This window comes from Erpetoichthys calabaricus, chromosome 3 (assembly GCF_900747795.2).
Source record: "Erpetoichthys calabaricus chromosome 3, fErpCal1.3, whole genome shotgun sequence".
In the NCBI taxonomy this organism is placed as follows: Eukaryota; Metazoa; Chordata; class Cladistia; order Polypteriformes; family Polypteridae; genus Erpetoichthys; species Erpetoichthys calabaricus.
This window is the reverse complement of record NC_041396.2, coordinates 78,275,807-78,301,329: the sequence shown is the minus strand read 5'-3', so window position 1 is coordinate 78,301,329 and position 25,523 is coordinate 78,275,807. Positions and strand designations below refer to the sequence as shown.

Sequence of the window (25,523 nt, the reverse complement as noted above, 5' to 3'; positions counted from 1 at the left end):
TTTCAGATAAGGAGTGGAAGGTAGCCATGTACAGAATTCACTATAGATTCATATGTGCAAAGCATACAATTATTCAACTTAAAATCATTAATCAAGCATATCTGTCTTGTTTAAAATTGTCCAAAATGTTTCCAGGGCAAGATCCAACCTATGAACGTTGCAATCAACTTCTAGCCTCATTGGGCTTGCACCACATTAACATTATTCTGGACCAAAACATTTAAATGCTTTTCAGACAGCTTTGGTGTCACAATCTCTCCTAATCCATTAACAGATGAGTTTGGTGTACTCCCAGATGGGCTTAAAATGGAGAAGGACAAACAAACTGAAATTGCCTTTACTTCAGTATTGGCACATAGACTTATCTTGCTCAACTGGAAGTAATCCTAACTCACCTCTTTCAAGTTGGTGTTTAACTGATGTTATAAACTATTTGAAATTGGAAAAAATCTATTTCTCACTAAGAGGATATGTGCAAAACTTTTTAAAAACCTGGCAGGTCTAATCAATAACATTTTAGAATAAGCATTTAGATTTGGGGAAAAGGATTTTCTTCCCCCCTTTTTTACCTACTCTTAAAGTTTTACTCTATTTGTTGGCCTAGCTCTCTTTCTCATGGGAGGGGGTTGATTAGGACATAGTTTTGTCAAGTTTGACTTTCTTGTATGGAATGTTAGTTGCTTTTAATAAATTTAATAAAATAAAAAAAAATAAGCAGAAAATTCCCCACATTCCTGAAATGCATAAACATATTACAAAATGGGTGGTCAGAAGGATTTTAAGGCATACTACAACATAAGTAAAAATTTGAAAAGTGTAAATAGTGACATAAAAACCATTAATGGGTCACATTTTCAAGTGTCATTACTATATATATGTCCACAACAAGTAAGAACAAATAATGTTCACTTAAAGGTGGTGCACACATTAATTTAAACGTTTTTTTCCCACCTATTAATATCAATGACCTGTTTACTGTCAGAATAGCTTCAGTCCTTCTGGGAATGGAAACACACAACTCCTGAACTATGCTAGTCAAAATAATTTGCCACTGTTGAAGAAGAAAAGCTTCCAGGTCATACTGTGTGCTCTGGAACTACTCATACAGGTTTAATGATGTTCACATCTGGTAATTGGAGAGGGCATGGAAAGTGTTTGAGTTCATTATGGTATTCATGAATCCACTATTAAAACCGACTGTCAGTGTGTATTACGGTATTATGATACTTGAACAGAAGGACAAGATGAGGCAATCAGATCTGTACCATAGGGTGCACCAGGTCCTGTAAAATGCCCTCATATTCCTTGGCCATTATACAACCATACAGAGAATTCATTGAACTTAAATGATTTCCATGAGATGGTTGCTCATAACCTTATGGATCCCAATAATATTTGATGGTTTGCAACAGACACAGTGTGTTAACTGTGTTTTGTTTTATTCCAGATGTAAAATGGGTGAAAGATGACTCATCATATCAAAGTACTTTTTCCACTACTAAGGGGTCCAGGCTTAGATCACCTTACACAGGATATGTGTCTTTGGATAAACACAGTTTTCAAATAGCAGCCTTACCATAAACAGCTTTGTAAAGCTCATAATATACAGTTTTGACTAAGAAATGTCACGGAGCTTTTAGTTCAATTATGTGCTAATTTATGAAGCAGTACCTTTGTAGGATTGTGCAGCTAAAGTGCCTATCAATCCCTGTAAGCAGCATTCATTTGTGACCAGTTTCCCTTTTCTGATGCTGTCTGTCCATGTCTGGCATATGTTACCATTATTTTTGAGACTGCTCCCTCTGACACAGTTCTTGTGACTGATGAACCTGTAATTCTGACACGGTCTCTTTGGCCACATTGTAGCTCATGACAGTTTCATCATGTTGCTTTTAAAAGTCACATATCAAGGCCATAGGTGTAAGTATTATAACTGACATGTACTGCCACCCAATCAAATGAAAAGAACGCATGAAAGTACAATAATATTTTGTGAAGCCAATCCATGAAGCTAAGCATTTAATTCACCATCTGACTATAAGAGCCATATAACAAGGGGGACCCTACCTAAAATGGTTCTTTATATAGGATACAACAGCAAACACAATATAAGATATTCAGCACAGGTTCAGCACAACACAAACCTGGAATACTTACTTCAAAATTAAAGTAAAATGTCCTTGACAAATTCCTAAAAAATCTGAACAGATACAAATAAGCCTTTAGCTCAAAAACTCTGGAACAATCTTTCTACTAATATTAGAGAAGTTCCATTATGTTCATTCTTTAAATCAAAGCAGAAAATCATTATTTTAGAATAGTATGCTCTTATTAGAGCTGCTACTGAGGTGTTTCGTATTACATTCCTATGTTGCTTTTTATTTAATTGTGGTAATTGTTTTTCACGAGGTAAGGTCAATGTTACAGGTAAGGGAGACAGATGTATCAAGATAAGTTATACAATATTAATCATGTTTTTGGAGAGTGGTGATGTTGCATGTTAATTAGCACATGCAAGTAAGAATTTCACTGTACTCTGCACACAAAACAATAATGAGCCTATAAACCTACATGTTAAACCTATAATTGGCAAACAACCTAATATGACTCACTTATACAGCTGCTTGTGCATTTGTGATTTACATACAATATTTGAACCATTTTATTATGTAGTGATTATTTATTCCACTCCTGTATGTTCATTAATATTTCTTTACTAGTAATGACTGACTGACTAATTTTAAAACAGTGCTGTATAGTGACAAATACTGTTAGCTGATTCATCTCTAAACACTGAAATATTTTCTTCTCAACCAATGTATTAAATTGCCACTTCTCTATTTTTACGATGAACAGTTGGCATTTTCCCTGACAGCAGTTGAGAAAAGAAAAAATAAATAAAGAGATACATACTAACTATTGCATTGTCTTTTCTCAACAGTCTAATGTTAATGCTGAATACATTACAGAATTATACTATAACATGTTGCTATTATACAAGTCTTCTGGAGACAATGTTCATTTTAAAGGGAACTGTTATAATTTATAATGTATAATTTTCTCTAAGCCTAATTGATAAATATGTCAGGTACCTATTTAATATCCTTATTTTTTTCTTCTTTCCATTAATCATAAAATTTTCTTCTTTCCATGAATCAAATCATTTTTAATTTATATAGTACTTTATACAACACAGAAAGTATTTTCACAAGGGGTATCACAAAGTAATTTTAAAAGTCACAATGGAAATTACTTTCTTTTTTGATAATATATAGCTTTTACTCAAACACCTTACATGTCTTTCTAATTTTTTTTACAGATTTTGGGGAGAGTTAGACATATACTGCTTCACTAATTGTCAAGGTTATATTACATACACTGAATCATTTTGTTCAATTAAGCAATATTTCTCATTTTAGGATCATGAACAAATTTACATATAAAGTAAGCATAATAGCTTTGTTGATATGATCTTTGTTATGTGATGAATAGTAAAATGGCAGTAGGGTAAAATGTAGTTAGGTTGTAGACTAGGCTGGGGTTGAAAAAAAAAAGAAAAAACAACCACAAAACATTACTCAGAAATGTCAGACATACTTGGTTGCTATACCTGGAACTGTATTCCACCATCTTTTATAGGAATGACACAAGCTGCCATGTGACCTTCATGTCACTTGATTAGCATCGGATATAAACAATATTGCTATAGCCATACAGAAATAGCCAAAAAAAAAAGATGACAACTAGTCAAATAAACACTAGGTAAATTAGTTTTGTTAGGGTAAAGATAAAACAGTAGACACACTGATACCAATTGAAGGTATGTAAATCTAGGTGATACCACCCACTAAGTGTTTATTGCTGGTAGCAGATGTATGATATGACTTTCTTGCATTTTTGAATTGCCCAGTCTTCTAGAATGTTTAGTCACAGATTTGATGTAACTGTACAAGATTCTAGTTAGTCAAAGCCTCCCACAATGCATATCTGAAAACATTCAAAATCTTGAAGGGAAGGTGTTTTGTGCTGACTATAAGCTGTGACAAAAGTAATAAAGATGTTTTCTTATTCTATTACAGTTTACTCTCTGTGAATTTCTGTCACATATTTTTGCAACAAGTTTTAATATCATATTCAGATTAGTGATGGATACTGTACCTTTTTTCAGTAAATGGGTGAATTACCAGAATATTAAAAAATAAGTGACAATACAACTCTCTTTCCCTTTGGGGATGAGTATAACACATATGCTGCTGCTGCATTCATTAAGCAGAACAAAGATCTTTGGGGACAGACAAAATGTAAGCTTTGATATAAAACCAATATAATGTAATACTTTATGTAAGGCCCATCCTTGTTATGTAGGATAAGAAAAAGAAAACTGCCTCGCTGAATAATCAAGCTGCATCATTTGCTGTAGCTAGCTTGATCCTAATGAGTAAAACTGAACTGTTAAATAAAATTACAAGAAAATAATCAAATGCAATTAATAGTTATTTAAAGCCATATTGAACTAATGTGCACAGGTTGTGGCTTACCAAATAATAGATACTGCAAGGCTTTCTGCCACCTAATTACAGTAACTGGCCATTTGGCATGTCACTGCAAAAGGCAAAAAAGGTCAATTTCCACAAACAATTGTATTCAAATTTACTTTCCAAGTCTATGTCTTACTCTCCAGGGGCCTCATGTATAATGCCTTACATAGAATTCAAACTAAAATATGGCATATGGACAAAAACAGAAATGTGCGTATATATACACCAACAATTTCATTTGCTTAAAAATGTGCATAAGCAAAGTTCTATGCACTTACTCTTTATAAATCCCAACCAACATGAATTTTAACGAACATGCACGTGCCTAAAGCCCCACTCCGACTTCTCCCAGAATTTTACATATTTGACTATTCAAATCAATATAAATAGCCCCTTCCTTTAAGTGTTTTGTTAATAGACAATGTTAAAAGCATGTGTAAAAAAGAACTTCAGAAAATGCAAAATGAACCACCTATAAGTGAAGTGGAGGCAAGGAAAAATGTACTGTTTTGTGGGTTAAGCAGTGATTTGAGCAACAAAAAGTAATGGATGGAGTGGCACTCAAAAGTTCAAGTTCAGAAAGTAGCACACTGCCCGAAATAAAAAAGAAGTAGTTACATGTTAAAGTCAATGTGAAAAGGCAAGAGTTTGAGTGGCATATATAAGCATATTAGGGTCTCAGAGAAGGAAAGAAAATAGGGACACAGAGAAAATAAAAAGGTTCAATGTCGACTTTTCTCTTAAAATTTCCACTTTAATCCTGTATTTTATTTTGTCATCAAAGTAGAACATTGTAAACTTAATCTTAAAATTGATGTTTAACTTATTAGAGTTTCTCATATCCTATTGTAACTAAAATAGCATGTTAAATGCTTTGTATTCTATGTGTTCCCCTGCCCAGTCGCTAATCAATACATGCTTCTTAAATGGGTTTTCTCTTATGCCAACAGGAGTGCGCAGGCAGTGAGCGCCCACACAGAATATACTGTATTACATTTATGATATTACAGCTCTCTGAACATTTTAGAATACTAAGATGTATACTTGATATAATTTTCATGAAGAAATGCATTAAAGCATGTATTAAACATGTGGGGGCATAGTGGTGCAGTGGTAGCAATGAGTTGACACTCCATCCAAGTATTGTTCCTGCCTCCCGCATGATGCTTGCTGTGACGTGTGCAAAACATACCAACCCCCAATTTCATTTTGTTTCTCTGTGTAACCAATTGCCACACAATAACCGGCTATAACAAATGTAAAAACAACTGTAAGCTTAGAATGCCAATTCTTCAAAACTTTTAAAGAACATTGAAAAATCTTCATTATACATGTTTAATTATTCCATTCATCTATACATGCAGGGTCGTGCCAGACCCAGCAAGCACAGAGGGCAAGGAAGGAACAGGGAGCAAACTCATCACTATTGCTGTGCCACAGTGCCCCTACATGTTTAATTAACAGTATACATTACTTAAAAGAAGTTAACAATTTATCTGTAAAATTTAATATACATACTTTAATGCATTTCATCATAAAAATTACATCAAGTATACACCCTAGTATTCTAATAGCACACAGCTCTAAGGTAATAGCTCTTGGAAATCTAAATCGACTTAGAAGCCAGTCATAATCATCTGCAAGTAATCATCTTCTATTGAATTTTAATTCCTTTATTGTCATTGTATGGTACAATGAGATTGAATATGTAATTCATCCATAAACTTATTTTCCTATAAAATACTAAATAATAATAATAATTCAATAAAAAAACAATGAAAAATATACAATATGAAAACATAAGTACAATATACATGTACGTATAGTACAGGCAGTGCAAATAGTTCAAAACGTGACTCAGGTTGTACAATATTACAGTTGTAGTACAAGTTTACAGTGAGGTAATTGTAACTATAAATACAAACAGTTCTACTGGGAGCACTTGATGGACTGATTGAGTCTTGGGATGAAACTCTTTCTGAGCCTCAAGGTCCATGAAGAATGGCTCTGAAGCATTTGCCAGATGGGAGAAGTTCAAATAAACATGGGTCATTGGAAACCATGCAGATGCTGGTGGCTTTCCTGAGGCAGTGTGTGTTATAAATGTCCTCCAGGACTGGAAGCTGCACCCCGATAATCCTCTGTGCTCTCAAAACAACCCGCTGTAGAGCTTTCCAGTCAATTGCTGTGCAGTTGTGATACCACACACAAATACAATAAACAGGTTAAAATACTCTCAGTGGTGCACTGAGAGTAATAACGCTAAAGCAGCTATGGTATTTGGAACAGTTTAGCCATTCTGTGCACCATTAAAATTTTACAGAATTGATTGCAACCAAGTGCATTAAATTTGTAAATTTTATGCAATTAATTTTGGTGTATTTGATAAAGCCCGCTTCATGGATGTGAATCTAAAAAAGAAAGGGAAACGACACAGAATCCGTAGCACTACTTTGATGCTGGGTTCTGCCCATTTGCAAAACTGAAGAGAAAATTGCATATGCTTTGGTGTGAGGCTGCAATGAAAATGTGCACAGTTTTACACCAAGTTTAGTTGTTATACATCTCAAAGTGAGTATGGAAACGGGCGTAAGCAACATATTTGTGCATATGCACTATTTATACATGAGGCCCCAAGTTTCCAAGTCTTATATTTGTATTTGTTAACTTCTCCTTTGCAATGCTATCTTTCACAATGACAAAACTATCTGAGCTGGTGTTTTTGTTTGTTTGTAGATTGACTGGCTACTTCAGTAAATATGGGACCTTCATGTTTTAAGATAAAGTCAGTGAAGGGCTAGGCCAGCGTACATCTGCACTGTACAAGAGCTAAAAGAAAATAATGTGGCCATGAAATTTAGAGGCAGCATAGAATAACTAATTTACATACTGGGTATTCATGCTTTTTTGGTTACTGTATTTCCCATACATTACTGAAACTTCACTGTTTTTCCTTGGCATTCCCAAATTAAGGGAAGACATGAATGCATAGTAACTTGTGTAGATTAATCACTCAAAACAAAATTTAAACAAAATTCACTAATAATTAAATGTTTAATTTGAGCAGAGTAAATGACAATATGTAAAACATCATTTTACAATACTAATTGTAATGGCTCACCAATGTTAGTGGCACTAAAACACAGCTCTCACAGAACACTTTTGTCTAGAATCCCACTGTATGTCCACAATTGCTAAACAGTTCTAAATTCATATTTCAATTTTTCTGCCATTTATCACACAAATATCAAAACAAAACTACATTTATATTACTCAAGATCATGTTCAAGTTCAAGTTCAGTTTATTTGTTATTTCAGCAATATCTAAAAAAAATAAAACCACAAAAAGTAAATAAAAACCATACAAAGACAGTGCTAAGTTCACAAAGCCCAACACATACCTGAGCTAATAACAATGTAAAATAATCAATTAAATACTACAGTCAAAAATAAATGATTATAAAAAAATGGATTGTTATATGCATGTTGCAGAGAGTTTAGCTGTCTTATTGCCTGTGGAAAGAAGATATTGCACATTCTGGCTGTTCTTGATTTTATGGGGAGATATCTCCTACCAGATGGCAAGAGATCGAGCTGTCCATGAGAGTGGTATAAGGAGTCACTCACAATGCAGAGGGTTATCTTCTTGCATCTATCCTTAAAAATGTCCTCAATGGAGGTGAGAGAGACCCCAATAACCATCTCAGCCACCCTCATATATAAACCACATGACACACAAAAATAGATTAAAAGTAGATGGTAATATAAATTTACAAAACAGCGATTTAAGATTTATTTAATAATAATCCACAAAAAGAAATCAAACTGAGTTTTTGGAAATTACATTTTTTTTGCACTAATGGAAAACTAATTCCAGATAATCTTTATATTTTTTCCTGTTTTAAATAAAAAAGTTATTTTATCTGTTTTCAAAATTAATGAACTGCTTGTTTTAGAGACCTACAGTAAGAGTTAAATTATAATTTCACAAGTAAAACAGCAATTGATTCAGGTAATTACGCTAAATTAAATTAAATCCATCCACTACATTTATTATTCATCTTCTTTAATCCAATTCAAACCATATCAAATAATTCTATCAGCTGATAAATGCTTTTTTTTTAAACTTTACCTAGTATCTAAACAGAATGCATAAAAATAAAAGAATATAATTTGTTTAGAAAATTGTATTATTTTTATTCAGACTGGTCTGTTGGGTTAAGAAGTCTGTATACCAGTTAAATAGTAATGTTAAAAATTCTAATGATATGGTGTGGTGTATTGTGGCATGAACCTGTAAAAATATGAACTCTCTACATTTAAAATTAGGCCCTGTACCAACTTTCTTTATCTTCCCTGTGTATATGTCATCATCCAGGTATGTCAAACAAAACATTACAAATATTAATATGTATCATAATCAATGTAATCTATAATCTCAAAAAATATATAAAAAAAATAATTTCTTGGCTATAAAATGCTGCTTACCAGTGACATGCTACACCCACTGAATAAATGAAAATATCTACCAGTTTACCAATGATTTACTCAGCTACAGTATAAACTTCCCTAACTCTCTCAAGAAGAGGGTCACTAACATAGATTCACATAACAAAAATAGTGTGTGTTTAAAAAAGTAATTATTTTCAAAAGTAAATTCTAATTCTTCTTCAACAAGCTGTTTTAAAAATTGCAACATGACTTTAACACAAATTGGAGAGGCTTTAAAGCCATGTGTTTTGTAACAAATCATTAAGCCCATACCATCAAATGGCCCTTTAGGTAGCAGCAAAAATCTAATTACAAAAATGAAAATTGTGCACTAAAATATTATAATAGAATAATATACCTTTGGGAGACATTATATAAATGAGTCCAAAATAGCGTCTAAATACATAACTATTTTATGAAGGTGATGGATCTAATCAAATGTAAGCAGAAAATTAGCCCCTAGTTGAATACTATATACAGAAAATTAGTTTATTTCATCTTCTTTGAATACACAGGTAAAGAAACAAATATTATGATATTGATTCCATTTAGTCTTTTGCAATTAAACAAAAATTGCTTTATAGTTAACTAGATATTATTGTATGTTACATGATGATGTCACATTTTGAGGACCTGGTTAGTATTACATGATAGCACATATGTAATAGGGGCCCAAATCATATAAAACATGCAAACGAAAGAAGAAATGCAACAAATAGCAATCCTTACCTCTGTTTTGACAACCTCACAATTCACTTCCTCTTTTTCTTCTACATCTGCAAAACATAAAAATAACAAATATAGCAAATATAGCCAGATTCAAACACACACTAAAGAAACAATCATCTTTCTGTAGTTTACTAAACAATCTAATTTAACTGAACTTTATGTGGTTTTGCTATAACATTCAAGAATTGTTCATTTAAATTCAAAAGAGTTAATTCAGTCTATGATAACTTGTTCACAGAAATAGAAAGCAGGATGTTTGAAAAAAATTGCAAAAAGACCATTTTTATTAGTACTCAGGTCACAATATGTTCTTTAAATTATTTTAAATATAAACACACAATAAGCAGCTCCACTGGGATCTAGCAACCATCAGTGTATCCTCTCAAACTCTTCGAAGACTTTCATTAAATGGCAGATTGACCTTGGAACATAATACTAAGCTTTCTAAAGTTTTTTCCGCATGCTCAGTTGATTTCTCGTAACTTTGTTCAGAGATTTTTTGCCTGTGGGGCCCCAAGCAGACATTTCAATTTATACCAGGGGTTTAGACCATACTTAATTTTGGAAACAGTAACCTTATACCTTGCTTTGTATAGGTTTAGGTTAATTCTCAACACAAGTAAAAATGGTTTTAAAATCTACACAAAAACCAAATACATGGATATTTATAAATGATGAAGAAATCAAGGAAAAAATAACTAAGTTAGCATAAAATAGTCATCACATACAATAAAATAAAATATATTTAAACAATGAAAGTAAAATCATCTGTAATAACAGTATAAAAATACAGAATATCTATACTGACAGTGTATCAATTCTTCCTTTTTTTTTTAAATGTAGTCTAGTGGATTCTTTTCTGGTAAATTTAATATTTTTTGACATCTGTTACTCATCCATAACTTCAAACACCTAAATCATAATTTTGTTCCTAAAGAAACTCTACATCTATCTATGCTGAGGAAAGACCAGTGGATTAACAAGTCATGCTTTTACCATCTGGTATGTATAGAGTTTTATGTCCTCTCAGTAAAAGAATGCCATGGATAAAAGTTGTCTGGGGGTGTGTGTGTGTAGATGCTGACATCCATGGTCATGCATTAAGTAATTAATTAATGTTGTGAAGTTAAAAAGTAGTTGGTTTAACAATACCTCTTTTGTAGAAACAAGATTCTAAAATTAATTTACTTGCTTATACAACACTCATTAAAAACATTAAAACGATTATTCATTCCATTCATTACAAATAAATACATACATATACTGTACATTTTGCACACTTTATTGTGTTGTAGATTTAATTTTAAATGGACAAATTTGCCATTTTTGCCTACCAATCTGCACTTAGTAACCCACAATGACAAAGTGAAAGCATGTTTTCAATGAGGTTTGCAAATTTTATGAAAAAAATAAAACAAAAGCTAAAATATCTCATTTCTATAAGTATTCAGACCCTTTGCTGAAACACTCTAAATTGTTGTCAGGTACATCCTGTTTGCTTTAATTATCCTTGAAATGTGTCGAGAATTTCACCGGAATTCACCTGTGCCAGACTGAATTAAATGAACAATGTTAAGAAAGGCACACACCTGTTCACATAAAGCCCCACAATTCATACAGCATATCAGGACACAATACAAGCCATGAAGTCCATGGAACTCTGTACACCTCCACGATAAAAGTCTGGTGAGGCACAGATCAGGGAAACAATATAAAACCATTTACGAAGCTTTTAGTATTCCCAGGAGCACAGTGGCCTCAATAATTGTGAAATGGAAGAAAACTGGGACCATCAGAGCTCTTCTTAGAGTTGGTTATCTGGCCAAACTGAGTAACCAAGCAGAAAATGGCCTTGTTAAAGACAAGGGAGGTTAAAAGAACCCAATGGTCACTCTAACAGAGTTTCATAAGTCCTCTGCTGAAATGAAAAAACCTGTTGGAAGGACAACCATTTTAGCAGCACTTTGTCCAAATGTTTATACTTAGTAGAGTGTCTAGATGTGAAGCCACTCTTAAGCAAAAGGTATATATACTGCATATACCTATATAACAGCCTGCTTGGAGTTTTGAGATCATGAAGAGAAAGATTCTCTGGTCTAATGAGCCAAAATTCATCTCTTTGGGCAGAAATCCAAGCAATATCTCTGACAAAGAACAGACACTGCTCATCACCTTCTTTATACCATCCCTATGGTAAAGCATGGTGGTTCTGGCAATGCACTATGGGTGTGGATCCCAGCGGTAAGAATAGTGAAACTGGTCAGAAGTGAGAGAAGGATGAACGCAGGCAAATACAGAGAAGTTCTTGAAGAAAATCTCCACAGTGCATGTGACCTTAGACTGGGGCAAATGTTCACCTTTCAGTAGAACAATGACCCAAAGCATACATCCAAGACAACACTGGAGTATCTTCAGAGGCCCTGAATATTCTTGAGTAGCCCAGAAAAAGCCTACATTTAAACCCCATTGAAATACTATGGAGAGCCCTCAAGATGGCATTTTACGGATGCATCCAATCCAGTCTAATGATGCTTGACAGGATCTGCCAAGAGGAAAAGGATAAACTGCCCAAACCCATGTGTGCAAAGCATGAATGAAGAGATTTACTAAAGAAGACTGGAAGCTGCCAATTGCTGCCTCAAGTGTTTCCAGAAAGTAATGGATTAAACGGTGTGATTACTTACATGAATTAAGAGTTTAAAGTTTTTGACTTGTAATAATGCTGTCACTTTGTCATTATGGGTGATTGAGTGTAGCTATATGGACAAAACTGTAAATGTATCCATGTTAAATGAAATTAACATCAAAATAAAATGTGCAGAAACTGAAAGAGTCTGAAAACTTTCTGAGTTCACTGTATATACTCTTAAGTTCTTTTCTAATTTATTTTGTTCAAACTTTACATTCTTTGGTGTGATAAAGCAAGAAATATAAAGGTTGTAAGTTTAACAGTCAGCTTCAAACTGTCCATTCATGCTGTATACTGACATTAGTAAACGACAAAAGACTATAGATCAGTTAAGAGGAAAAAGATTATGTTGTAGTATGAAAAGAGCAGGCTTAGAGATGTGCTTACCCCTGCATTCTATATGATGGCATATAATTATGTTTTAAACATGTTAGTAAATAACATAATGAATCAAATTAACATACACATAATGGTACAGTACAGTATATATCAGCGTTTAAAGCATGTTATTTGTCGGCACAATGTTTTTGCTCTCTTGCAGACCAGCATATACGCAAATATATATGCTTGTTTTTTATTTTTTTATTTTTAATAGTGTTTATAAATGCATATGCATATCCTGCAATCAGAAGCATAAAAAAATTCTATTAGAAATATTAATCTGAAGGGATTATTTATAAATATTTGGTGGTACTGACATCTGGTAAAAGAATGCACTACAGTTATTTGACCTTTATGTGCATTATATATAGAGGACTTCAACTTGATTGTCTCAGTCTGGATTTTCTTTACTCAAAAAATTGACTTTATTGCCGTTAAATGCAGGTTATGATTCTCCTTTTAATCCCTAGCTGTTATGATATACTGAGTGACAGAATTATTTCTTAAAGGCTTCCTGTTACAGCCAAGTGACTTTCATTATGCCCATTTGATTGATGATTCTCAAACATCACCCACATGTTAGTGCGTGTATGTGTGTTTGCTAGATAAGCAGTGGACAACTATCCTACTCAGAGATGGCTCTTGCATAGGTGATGGTTCGTAATACATTTAAATGTTCTATGTCTAATCCTTTAATGAATTTGTATGCTGACATTTTGATGATTATATTTAGATAGTTACTACTATAAAAATATTAACATTCTCAAAATCCAATTAATGCAAATTAGGGTCATGGGTAATACAGAAATATAGCCCTGTATATTTTATTCAGTATAGAGTATATCAGTTGCAGAATTAAAATACATACATTTTTAATCTATTTAGCATTTGATTTCTATAAGCTCATACAAAAATAAATAATATGTTTTAATAACAGTTTCATTTTATTTTTCAGCCTTATATAACAACTGTAATGACTTGCACTATGGGCAAGGGGTTGTTAGGGATGCAGTTGAGAACAGAGTGGTAATGATATTTGAAAAAAACAAAAAACTTGATTCTTGAAAAAAGAACAAAACACCTCCTGGCTGACACAGGTCAGCACATGGTCCTTGGACATATAAAACTGGACCATGATGCCTAAAAGATAAGATCAGTTGAAAGTAATGGTTATTTGCTAATACATAGTCTCAAAGATGAAGGAAAGGGGGTGTGTTGCACTTATTTTAGACTGGTGGCATGGCAAATGCCAAAAGACCTTGCCCTTTCAAAGCTGTGAAAGGTTCAGTGGCCATAAAGTAGAATGAGGATAAGCGAGTTAAAGAGAGCGAAATAAAGGGAAAACAGAAAGATATGTATGGGGGTGCTTGTTTTATATTGCTTGAAATGTGAAGGAGCCATCCCACCTGACAAGCAAGGCTTCAAGACCTATGGACTTAATCACTTAAAAGTTACAGTCTTTGATATTTTCCTTTAGATTATTTGCTGGTTTGTTTTAATGCTTTGTTCATTGTTCAGAATAATATATACTGCTCAAAAATTAAGGGAATAATTAAATCATATATTGGATTTCAATGAACGAAATATCCATCCATCCATTTTCCAACCTGCTGAATCTGAACACAGGGTCACGGGGGTCTGCTGGAGCCAATCCCAGCCAACACAGGGCACAAGGCAGGAACCAATCCCGGGCAGGGTGCCAACCCACTGCAGGACACACACAAACACAACCACACACCAAGCACACACTAGGGCCAATTTAGAATTGCCAATCCACCTAACCTGCATGTCTTTGGACTGTGGGAGGAAACCGGAGTGCCCGGAGGAAACCCACACAGACACGGGGAGAACATGCAAACACCACACAGGGAGGACCCAGGAAGCGAACCCAGGTCCCCAGGTCTCCCAACTGTGAGGCAGCAGCGCTACCCACTGCGCCACCATGAACGAAATATTCAAGTGGAAAATCTTTACTAAGTAATACCATTAAATCCGTTGAGAACAAAATGGTGTAACAATGGTCAATGGAAAACAAATTACCAACCCATTGAGGGTTGGATTTAACATCACAGCAAAAATCAAAGTCAATTAATTCATAACTCATAATGTGACTCAGTAGTTTGTATTGCCCTCACATGTCTGTATGCACTCCTGACAATGTTTGGGCATGCTCCTGATGAGACAGCAAATAGTGTCCTGGAGGATCTCCTCCCAGATCTGGATCAGGACATCACTGAGCTCATGGACAGTCTGCACTGCTGCTTGGTGGTGTCGGATGCACTAGTACATAACATCTCAGTGGTTCTCAATTGGGTTCAGGTCTGAGGAACGTGTGGGCAAGTCAATGGAATCAATGTCTTTGTCATCCAGGATCTACCTACACATTCTGGCCACATGAGGCCGAGCATTGTTCTGCACCATGAGGAACCCAGGGCCCACTGCACCAGCATAAGGTCTGACAATGGCTCTGAGGATTTCATTCCTGTACCTAACAGGAGTCAGGGTACCATTGCCTAGCACTTGGAGGTCTGTGTGACCTTCCAAGGTTATGCTTTTCCAGACCATCACTGACCCACTGCCAAACTGAACATGCTTGATGATGTTGTAGGCTGCATAATGTTCAACACGGAGACTCTAGACTCTTTCATGTGGGTCACATATGCTCAGTGTGAACCTGATCTCATCTGTGAAGAGAAGGGGTCTCCAATGGCGGAGCTGCGAATTGTGGTGCATGGTGATGGGCTGTGAGCACAGGTCCCACTGAGGATGTCGGTCCCTCATGCCACCCTCATTAAGTCTGTTTCTGACAGTTTAGTCAAAAACATGCACACCAGTAGCCAGCTGGAAGTTATTTTATAGAGCTCTGGCAGTGCTCCTCATGTTCTTACTTGTACAAAGGAGCAGATACCAGTCCTGCTGCCGGGTTGATGCCCTTTTACAGCCCTGTCCAGCTCTCCTTGTGTAACGGCCCGTCTTCTGGTATCTCCTTCATGCTCTTGAGACTGTACTGGGAGACACAGCAAACCTTCTTGTGATGGCAAATATGGATGTGTCATCCTGGATGAAATGAACCACCTGCTACCACCTCGTGCTACCAGTTGTGACAAGGACACTAGCAAAATGCAAAACTAGAGAAGAATCAGTCAGGAAGGATAAGAAGAGAGACAATTTTCTGTAGACATCACCAGTAAAACCATTCTCTTTTTGGAGGTTGTCTTGCTGTTGCCTCTCCAGTGTACCAGTTGTCACTTTCATTTGCACCTAAGTAGGTGAAGTTGATTCTCAATTGCTTACGCATCCTGACTGGACAGATTGATATTCCTGAAGCTTAATTGACTTGTATTACTTAGCATTTTCTAAAAAATATATAGGAACATCACAGAATTAACCAGGCGTTATTAAGTTAATACAAATATCCTTCCTATGATCCTTTGTAGTGGCAAATTATTTAATTAAACTAGAGAAGTTCAAACAATTTGAAGATTTAGAAGGAATACATAGGAAATAATGAAACTAAGTTGTTCCTGAGCCATCTTAGAACGTAAAGCACTTTTAATTCAGTTTAAATTTAAGTAAGCCTTTTTGCCTTTTTATTGCTTTATTTTGGAACCAAGAGTAACAGGTAAATGTAATTTGCAAAAAAGACAATCAGTATGGAAGGCAAGATGGTAAACTGTTTTGGTATATTCTGTTCATTACTTATCATAAACATGTCGAATATTAAATGCATACTAATTTGATATGGAAGTAAGAATTTTACTGTACTGTGTATACATAACTTTATTTCTACTACCACTACAACTACGACTACCACTGTAATAATGCTGCTAATATGTCAACTAAATGTGGTTGGCACGTGGGTTCTCCAAGGCTACGACTTTTTCCAAACAATGGTGACTCAGGTGACACAACTTCAATGAGTCAGTTAATATCTAAAATGTAAATAAATTTTTATTCTTATTGAAACATAACACTTTTCTATGAAGACAACCACATATAACAGAAAACCATTTAAAGTTACTAACTGCCCCTTCAGTCTTTTGGCCTGGTGCCTGGATGACACTGGTGTCATGGTAAAGCTGGCACACTATATTTATTGCTAGGGAGCTATTTGAAGGTAGTTTGATATTGACTTGTTTTTTTTTCTTCAAGAATTGAGGGCCAGGATTATGTTGAAGCATTAATGAAGTTTCAGTAAAACCAAAACGATACTGTAATGTCTCAAAATAACAAAACATACTGTATTTTACAAAATATAATACATCACTCAGTCTATCATATGCTTTTATTTACTGTACATAGTATCTACTGTAATTTGTTCATGACAGCATATATCATGTTTTTAAAAACTTCTTGGGTAACTGCTCCAGCAACATGACTGGATGTATTGTTTTAGAATGAGAATAGTTCTTTGAACTAGGAATTTTCCACTTTTGTGTCTTGAATTTGAACTTAAATGTATGTCTTCTGATTTTGTATCAGTTTACTTAAGCAGTCAAACACATAGACATTCAACATGAAAATAATTTTAGAATTCACTACTAAAGCTCAAATGAAAACAGACAAACTTGCTATATTTTTAGCTGAACTGATTCTGCAAAAATGTATTTAGAGATGGCTGAGCCCTAGCATACATGTGGATGTTACTTTGATGTTACTTTGACACATACCATCTACAAAAACGATTGTTGCAAACCACATACACCACTTCATGGCAACAATATTCCCTAAAGGCAGTGGCCTCTTTTAACAAGAATAATGCTCATTGCATTGCTGCAAAAATTGCTTAGGAATTATTTGAGGAATGTGACAAAGAGCTCAAGGTGTTTACTTGGCCCCAAAATTCCCCAGATCTGAATCTGATCAAGCATCAGTGGGATGTGCTGGAATATCAAGTCAGATCCATGAAGGCACTACTTCGCAACTTACAGGACTTACAGAATTTGCTGCTAACATCTTGGTGCCAGATGCCACATGACACCTTCAGAGGTCTTGTGGATTTTGTTCTTTGACAGGTCAGAGCTTTTTTGGCAGCACAAGGGGGACGCCTACACAATATTTTTTGTTTTTCCTGGGTAAAGCAGAAATTGTTGCCTGGTGTAGTACTGCATGCACAAATTCTTCACTCTGGCTTTTAAACATGAATGGCATTAATAAGCCTAAATTACTTGATTTTTTGTAGATTAAATTAGAAATGCTTGGAATGTTAGAATATGATAAAGTGATGAAACTTATGTAATCCAAATTCTTACACCATCACTCAAAGAATATTTTTGATAATTCTTTTACAATAGCCCCTGGGACAAATTAAGTTCTATCTATCTATCTATCTATCTATCTATCTATCTATCTATCTATCTATCTATCTATCTATCTATCTATCTATCTATCTATCTATCTATCTATCTATCTATCTATCTATCTATCTATCTAAGAACCATTACATTTTGCAATGCGTATGTGTTTTTTTTTTATCTTTACCCAGGTTTATTCAAAAACACTGTGTATGTAACACAAACCACAATATTCTCAAAATACTACATTATTCAAATCCAAGTGTTGGGGGACCAGCACCTGTTCCAGGCACACCAGACATAAGTCAGGAAACCAACATTGTCAGGGTACCATTTCATCATAGGGCTGGCTTACAAGCCCACACTCACAAAGACCTATTTAGAATTGCCAAATAATCTAACATGTATGCCTTTTCATTAAGAAGGAAAAGCTATACAAACATGGGGAGAACAAACAAACCACCCACTACCAGTGACCATAGGTTTTAAACCAAGGATGCTGTATCTTTGACACAGAAGTGCTACCACTGAGCCACTGTCCCAGTTAAATCAACTTAAAATTGAATACAAACTGGAAGATTACAAAATGCATGTTTATGCAAGGGCGGCACGGTGGCACAGTGGGTAACGCTGCTGCCTCGCAGTTGGGAGACCTGGGGACCTGGGTTCGCTTCCCGGGTCCTCCCTGCGTGGAGGTTGCATGTTCTCCCCGTGTCTGCGTGGGTTTCATCCGGGCGCTCCGGTTTCCTCCCACACTCCAAAGACATGCAGGTTAGGTGGATTGGCGATTCTAAATTGGCCCTAGTGTGTGCTTGGTGTGTTTGTGTGTGTCCTGCGGTGGGTTGGCACCCTGCCTGGGATTGGTTCCTGCCTTGTGCCCTGTGTTGGCTAGGATTGGCTCCAGCAGACCCCCGTGACCCTGTGTTTGGATTCAGCGGGTTGGAAAATGGATGGATGGATGTTTATGCAACCCATATGCATTAGGTTTTAATTTTACAAGTCCATAAAATAGTGCTTAGTGGGTATTGTTCCATTGAAACATTGTGGTATAGGTTGAGAAAAGAATGTCTTGAAGGGTTAAAGAGCAATGAGCACCACATTACATGCTTTTTACAAATATTTGGCAATTAATGTGTTTTCTTTCATTCTTTATTATTGTTTTTCATCACATCACATGCTATTTAAATAATTTCAATCAAAAGGAGCTTGAGCTTCTGTTTTTCACTCTCGATAATCATAACAAGGTACTGGCTACAACTTGATTGTACTTTTGCTTTTTAAACTCTGTGAAAATATATGGCTAAAAGTAATAATTAAACATATGCACTAAAAAATTTATTTACATTAGTAGATGGGATGACAGTCTGCTGGAGAACATACTAATGCATGCACACACCCATTTGCCTATTATTTGAACTATAATCAAATTAATTAATTGATTCATTTATTTTAACTGAACAATAAATTAATTAATACATAGATCCATTTATCAATTTATTTATTCATTTTCTATACCATTACAGGGTCAGAGCTTATCATGGCCGAATCCTAGCACAAACTACGAAGTAAACCTTTGAAAAACTGAACAAATTCAACTCTGACATAAACAATAATATAATTTATATACAATGACATGCTCCCTACTGATTTAAATCAAGGACATGCTGAAGAGTTGAATTTGATTTTATGTATTCTACTTATAGCCCATTAATTACTAAGGTAGTGTTTCTTTCATCAAGTGTTAATGAAAAACTTTAAAAAAAATTCCACCCTTCCATCCATTTTGCAACCCTCTATATCTTAACTACAGGGTCATGGGGGGTCTGCTGGAGCCAATCCCAGCCAACACAAGGCACAAGGCAGGAAACAAACTCCGGGCAGGGTGCCACCGCAGGGCATGCACACACACACACACACACGCACACACACACCCACACACACACACACACACCAAGCACATAATAGGGACAATTTAGAATCACCAATGCACCTAACCTGCATGTCTTTGGACTGTGGGAGGAAACCGGAACACCCGTAGGAAACCCACGAAGACACAGGGAGAACGTGGCATGTCAAACTCCACGTAGGGAGGTCCCGGGAAGTGAACCCGGGTCTCCTAACTGCAAGGCAGCAGCGCTACCCACTGCGCCACTACTTAAAAAAAATTATCATACATAATTAACAGTATATACTTCAGATTAATACACTAAAAATAAATACAGCATTGAAACAAATTGTAAAAGACTGTTTAATATCTCACTCTATCTCTCGCTATATATATATATATATATATATATATATATACTAGTCATTTAGGCCGTTACAATAATGGGCGCTAGAACAGTAGTGCATAAACATTAGTAGGAACAGTCTATATTAAATGGCAAGGGACTTTGACCTCATTCTTTTTGTTGGTCGTATTTTTCTTTCTTTCAGCCTTTCTTTTGTTGATGTTTACTTGATGAGCTGACCGTTCTTTGTGGGCTGCCGCCGTGTATTGTGTGTCTTTAATTTTCTGTGACAGTAATACTGTCTTGTACGGCTCTATTCAATAAGGGCACGCACAAAAAGGCGAGCTTCAAAAGGGCGACCTCAATTGAGCGCGGCGAATAAAGGTGTTCGTAGATAATTTAGTTCAAATGGCTCTGGAATATGTGAAGAGCAACAAAGGTGCAGATCTTTATTTACGCGTGCCTTTATTCGCTGCGCCCAAAAACGCCTCTAACTTTCTCTGACAGTAATATCGCGCATCGCACCGTGCCCCGCGCATGCGCACTTCTTCAGAAGACACCCACACACGGACACCTGGACGCATATTGGGATTTTATATATATATATATATATATATATATATATATATATATATATATATAAAATCCAATGTCTGTCTATCTGTATGTATGCCTGTCCACTTTTCACAAGAGAACTACTTAATGTATTTAGATCGGGTTTTTTTCTGTAATTTGCTTGAACATTCCAGATGATTTTTGTGACTCTCTCTTCGCGCTAAGTATCATAGTTCGCTTGCAGTACCAATTTATTTGCACAAATTGGAGAGAGTCGCTGTGGGCTGAGTGGAGGGGGGCATGGCCATCCTCCCTCAAGCACCAGCCTCTGTCCGAGTCGGTCTACCCCTCGCCACGTGTTGGAGTGTACCTTGCCTCCGATTAGCTAGTGATACCTGTTTGTTCAACAGACATTGTCATCTACAGATTGTTAAGGAATAACATTTGATGTTTTTGAGAGAGAGATCAGAGTTACATGTGTTTTAGAGGGTAGCTGCTGATTGCCACAGATATGACAGCCATGTGCTTTTCTCCTCAGGCAGGGGATGCTCTCCCGACAGAGCTGAAAATGATCAGATACAGTGCCAACATTTCACGTTGGGGCATACCTACAGTACATTCCGCTTAGCCAGAATTACATTTTTTTATTATTGATTTTTAAAGTTTGTCCTGTATCACTACTATGTGGGTGGAGCCACGGGGGATAGCTAGTATTATACAGAATAACCTGTAACTGAAGCTGAAAGAAAAGTGATAATGCATATTATTATGTATTTATTTAACTAACACAGACTAATACTGTCTTAATGTCCTGCTTACCTGGAGCTGTTTTGCTTTTACCTTTACAATCATGCCAAAAGAATGAAGAACACATAAGATGAATTATGGAATAATTTAAATGAAAAGTTAAAGCACTAAACCTAGGTAGTTCTGCCTAGTTATATGTTAACAACCTAATTAAAATAATAAAACAACACCTATGTCCTTAAAGTCTGGAAGTTCAAAGATTACATAAAATAACTTACAGTTAGAACTTTTGTAATGTACTCTCTTATTTGATTGCCTCTGTTTTACTGTACTTGATATTTTCAGAGTACAGTATTTATAATAAAAAATGAATTAATAATCAGATACATTTTGGAGTTGTGGAGTACTATGAAAAATTGTATACAAAATGAAGGTAGAACTATTCTAGCTTGCATAAAGGCCTGTTTTGGATGATGCTAGCAAACTAATATTCCATGATATCATGTGATACACGTGAATAGAAAATACAAGAAAGGAATGTTGTACTTTCCTGTGTTTTAATTAATTGATTCTTATCCATAGGAAAATATGTTGGCAATACAAAAAGAAACATTTAACATCCAAAGTTAAACTATACATCTGTGAAGCATCTGGTAAGAATTTTTTAAAAGGCTAAAAGAAAGTAAGTATAATCTATGTAAACTTTAGTGGAGGAGTACAAAGATTTCGCATCAGATATGGAGGACACCCACAAAGATTCTTCCACAGCACTCAGAAGAAATGCAGCATGGAAGAAACTTATAGTATCTTTCAAACTGTACCTTACTAACAGCATTGCCAATATTGAAGAATTAATAACTGTTAAATGTATAAGGTGATCCTTACTGTTTCCCAATACAGCAGGACAATTTGAACTGATCAATATTAAATTTTACATGTATTGCAAATTGCTGTCTGTGATTCCAAGTTAAGTTTTACTGAATCATTACTATGGTATAATTCAGTTCAAATACTGTATATGTGTTTTTTCCTAGTCCATAACAGTCTTTATGATGTGTGCTGGTATATATTTTAGTCAACTAAACCCACTACAGTAAGAAAAGTACACAACATTCTTCTGTTTTGCCTACTCCAAGATGCACACTGTAATGACAAATAGTGTTAGTGCACAGCTGAAGTGCACATTGCAACTGCACTAAAACCCACAAACAGTCTGTAAGTACTGTATGTACTAAGATGAGATCATTCCAGGATGATCCCGTGTTGTATGTATACTACAACTAATCCATATCATTTAGGTTTCTTTTGTGTTGATCGATTTGGAACTGCATTGTTTTACTGTTTGTTTAAACTAATCTGTAGTTATATGTGTGTGCATTAAGTAAAGACTGTAATTTGTTTTTTTCTTACACTTACATTTATTTATTTTTCAGACACTTTTACCCAAAGCAACTTACAAAAGAGGTAAACAATCGAGTAACACTAGGCTAGGGCCTATTTGTTCAGCAAGTGTAAAAGGATGGGTAACAAAGGTTAATTGCCACAAGTGAAAAGATATAATAACCCCTACATTTACAATCATATATTACAATCACTAAAGCAATTAAACTTAAACAAATAAACCAAGAATATAAAAATATCGCAGAGCAAAGTTTTTTTTTCCTTAATCAATTTGACAGATATTCACAGAACTGATTGGTCTTCATTTGCTTTATAAAAATACATTGAGGGAGTCAGCAGTATGGATGGAGGTGGGCAGCTTGCTTGACCAAGTAGGAAGTACACAGGAAAAATTCTGAATTGAAACTTGATGCCATGTAGAGGTGGCATCACCAAATGCTGTTCCTCAGCAGACCTGAGAGGGCGAAAAGGAGTATAGCATTTCAGCAGTGTCTCCATATACTTAGGTGCTGACCCACTGACTACTCTGTAGGCAAGCATCAGGGCTTTGAACTTAATGTGTGCTGCTACAGGGAGCCAATGTAGCAACCTGAAGAGAGGAGTGACATGTGCCCGCTTCAACTTGTTAAATACATCTGCTGCAGCTTAATAACACATGCTGGAGCTCCTGCCAGAAGTGAGTTGCAGTAGTGTAGACATAACAAGACCAAAGCCTGGACCAGAAGTTGTGCTTCATACTCTGTTAGATAAGGTCTGATCTTGCAGATCTTGGTGTTTATTGTTATAGCACTTGCATTCAGTGAAGAGTAATATATAACAATAATCTGAAATTAATTCAATATTAAAAATTGACACAGTCAGCAATAAGAGCTAAGTACAACAAAGGTGCCAAAGCAGGCATATCGGGGAAAAAAACAACAGTAATGTTTATATTTAAAGTAACACCAAATAAGGCATAAATAAAGCAATGCTACAAAAAGTAGCACCTGAATGCCTTTTTATCATATTATTCAAGTTTTCTTGTATAGAAATTTACAGCTTGGGGCCATAATATGATTCTATTTCTGTGAAAAAAGAGTAGCCCAAATATTCAGTAACTATTTACAAAAGTTCAAAGCAATGCAAAGTGACAGGTCTAGTCTTCTTATGAATCTGTGATAGAAAAGGCAAACACAGGAAATGGTTGAGTGATTGTAAGACACTGCATAGCATTAGCCATTCTAGAAGGAATCAGGTCACACCTAAAATACATATTGACAGTGGATTCCAAGTGCTTGGTTCCTTCTAAACACTTGTAAATTAAATTCAGTATGATATTCCTACAGTAAATTGATTCTGTTTCTGTTCAACTCAAGTAAAAAGCACACTGTATTAGTTTAAGGCTGTTTTTCATTTTTCCCTTTCCTCTGATTGTATTCATTCTAACAAAGTTAATATATAGCTGATTTAAATGCCAGCAAACTCCTTCTACTCTCTCTTCTGAATAGCTGGATATTCTACTGAAACTATCTTTTGTGGTTACATGGTGCCTTCCTGTTATGAATGACAAATGTTCATTCATAACAGTATATTTTAAATATACTGTACACTTATAAATCGAAACTTCTTACTAATTGACAGAAAAGTGAAAACCTTTTGTTTCAGTGAATATTTTATCACAGTCAGTTTCAGAATTTTATTTTTAGTATACTCTTTGTTTTATTTTTCTGTAAGAAACCAAATCTTTGTCTGAGAAACACTGATAAGGCAGGAAACAACCAGGAGTTGTTGCATGCAGTTTGTATGAGTCTAGTAACACTGGCAACAAAGTAACATTTGTTTTGTAGAATGTTGTATCAAATACAAAACTTAAGTTAATTTGTTACCCCTAACATCATTAGTTTTATCAGCTTCATTACGATGTTTACCTTTTACTCTTTATAGCAGGGAGCATAGCTAGTTAGTGCTGCTACCTCACAGCTATGCATACTTTTACGCTAGGAAGCTGGGAGAATCATTTGATGCACATAATGTTGAAAGTGTAGTGGACTTAAAGAAGATAATAGAATTTCAAATTACTTCAACATGTACTGTACTATATATGGAATGTTTCCAACTGTGACACAATTGCTTATTTAGCTGCAAACATTTTAAAGATATTTTTTTAATAATAAGAAAATGTCACTTACTAAGCACCAGGTGCTAATTTCAGTACAAGTTCTTTAAGAGCCTTTGAAAGCTCTTAATTGCCTTGGTTTGCTTGTTAAATCAGTTAGTATGCAAGTTAACTGAGTTTAGATTACGAGAATGGAATAACTCAGTCAGCAAAGTAATTGTGTATTTTGTTGATAAGTGACTTTCACTGAAGTAGTTTGCAGTCCTGTTCTGTAATGGCTGGTTAATAGCACTGAATTGCTATTTCAATAATGGGGAGATTAAATTTATAATAGAAGGTGAGGTTCATCAAGTTAAATGCAGTAAAAATTTA

The 25,523-nt window shown here is 35.2% G+C and overlaps 1 protein-coding gene across 7 annotated transcripts in view; it reads right to left on the bottom strand.

The window, feature by feature from the left end:
- dnmt3ab (DNA (cytosine-5-)-methyltransferase 3 alpha b) overlaps positions 1-25,523 on the bottom strand; it is a 601,530-nt gene that overhangs the window by 197,987 nt on the left and 378,020 nt on the right. For all 7 annotated transcript variants that reach the window (XM_028796948.2, XM_051924572.1, XM_051924574.1 and 4 more), the window contains one exon: positions 9,759-9,805. In XM_028796948.2, coding sequence (XP_028652781.1) covers positions 9,759-9,805 — 47 coding nt within the window. The remainder of the gene's footprint in view (positions 1-9,758; positions 9,806-25,523) is intronic.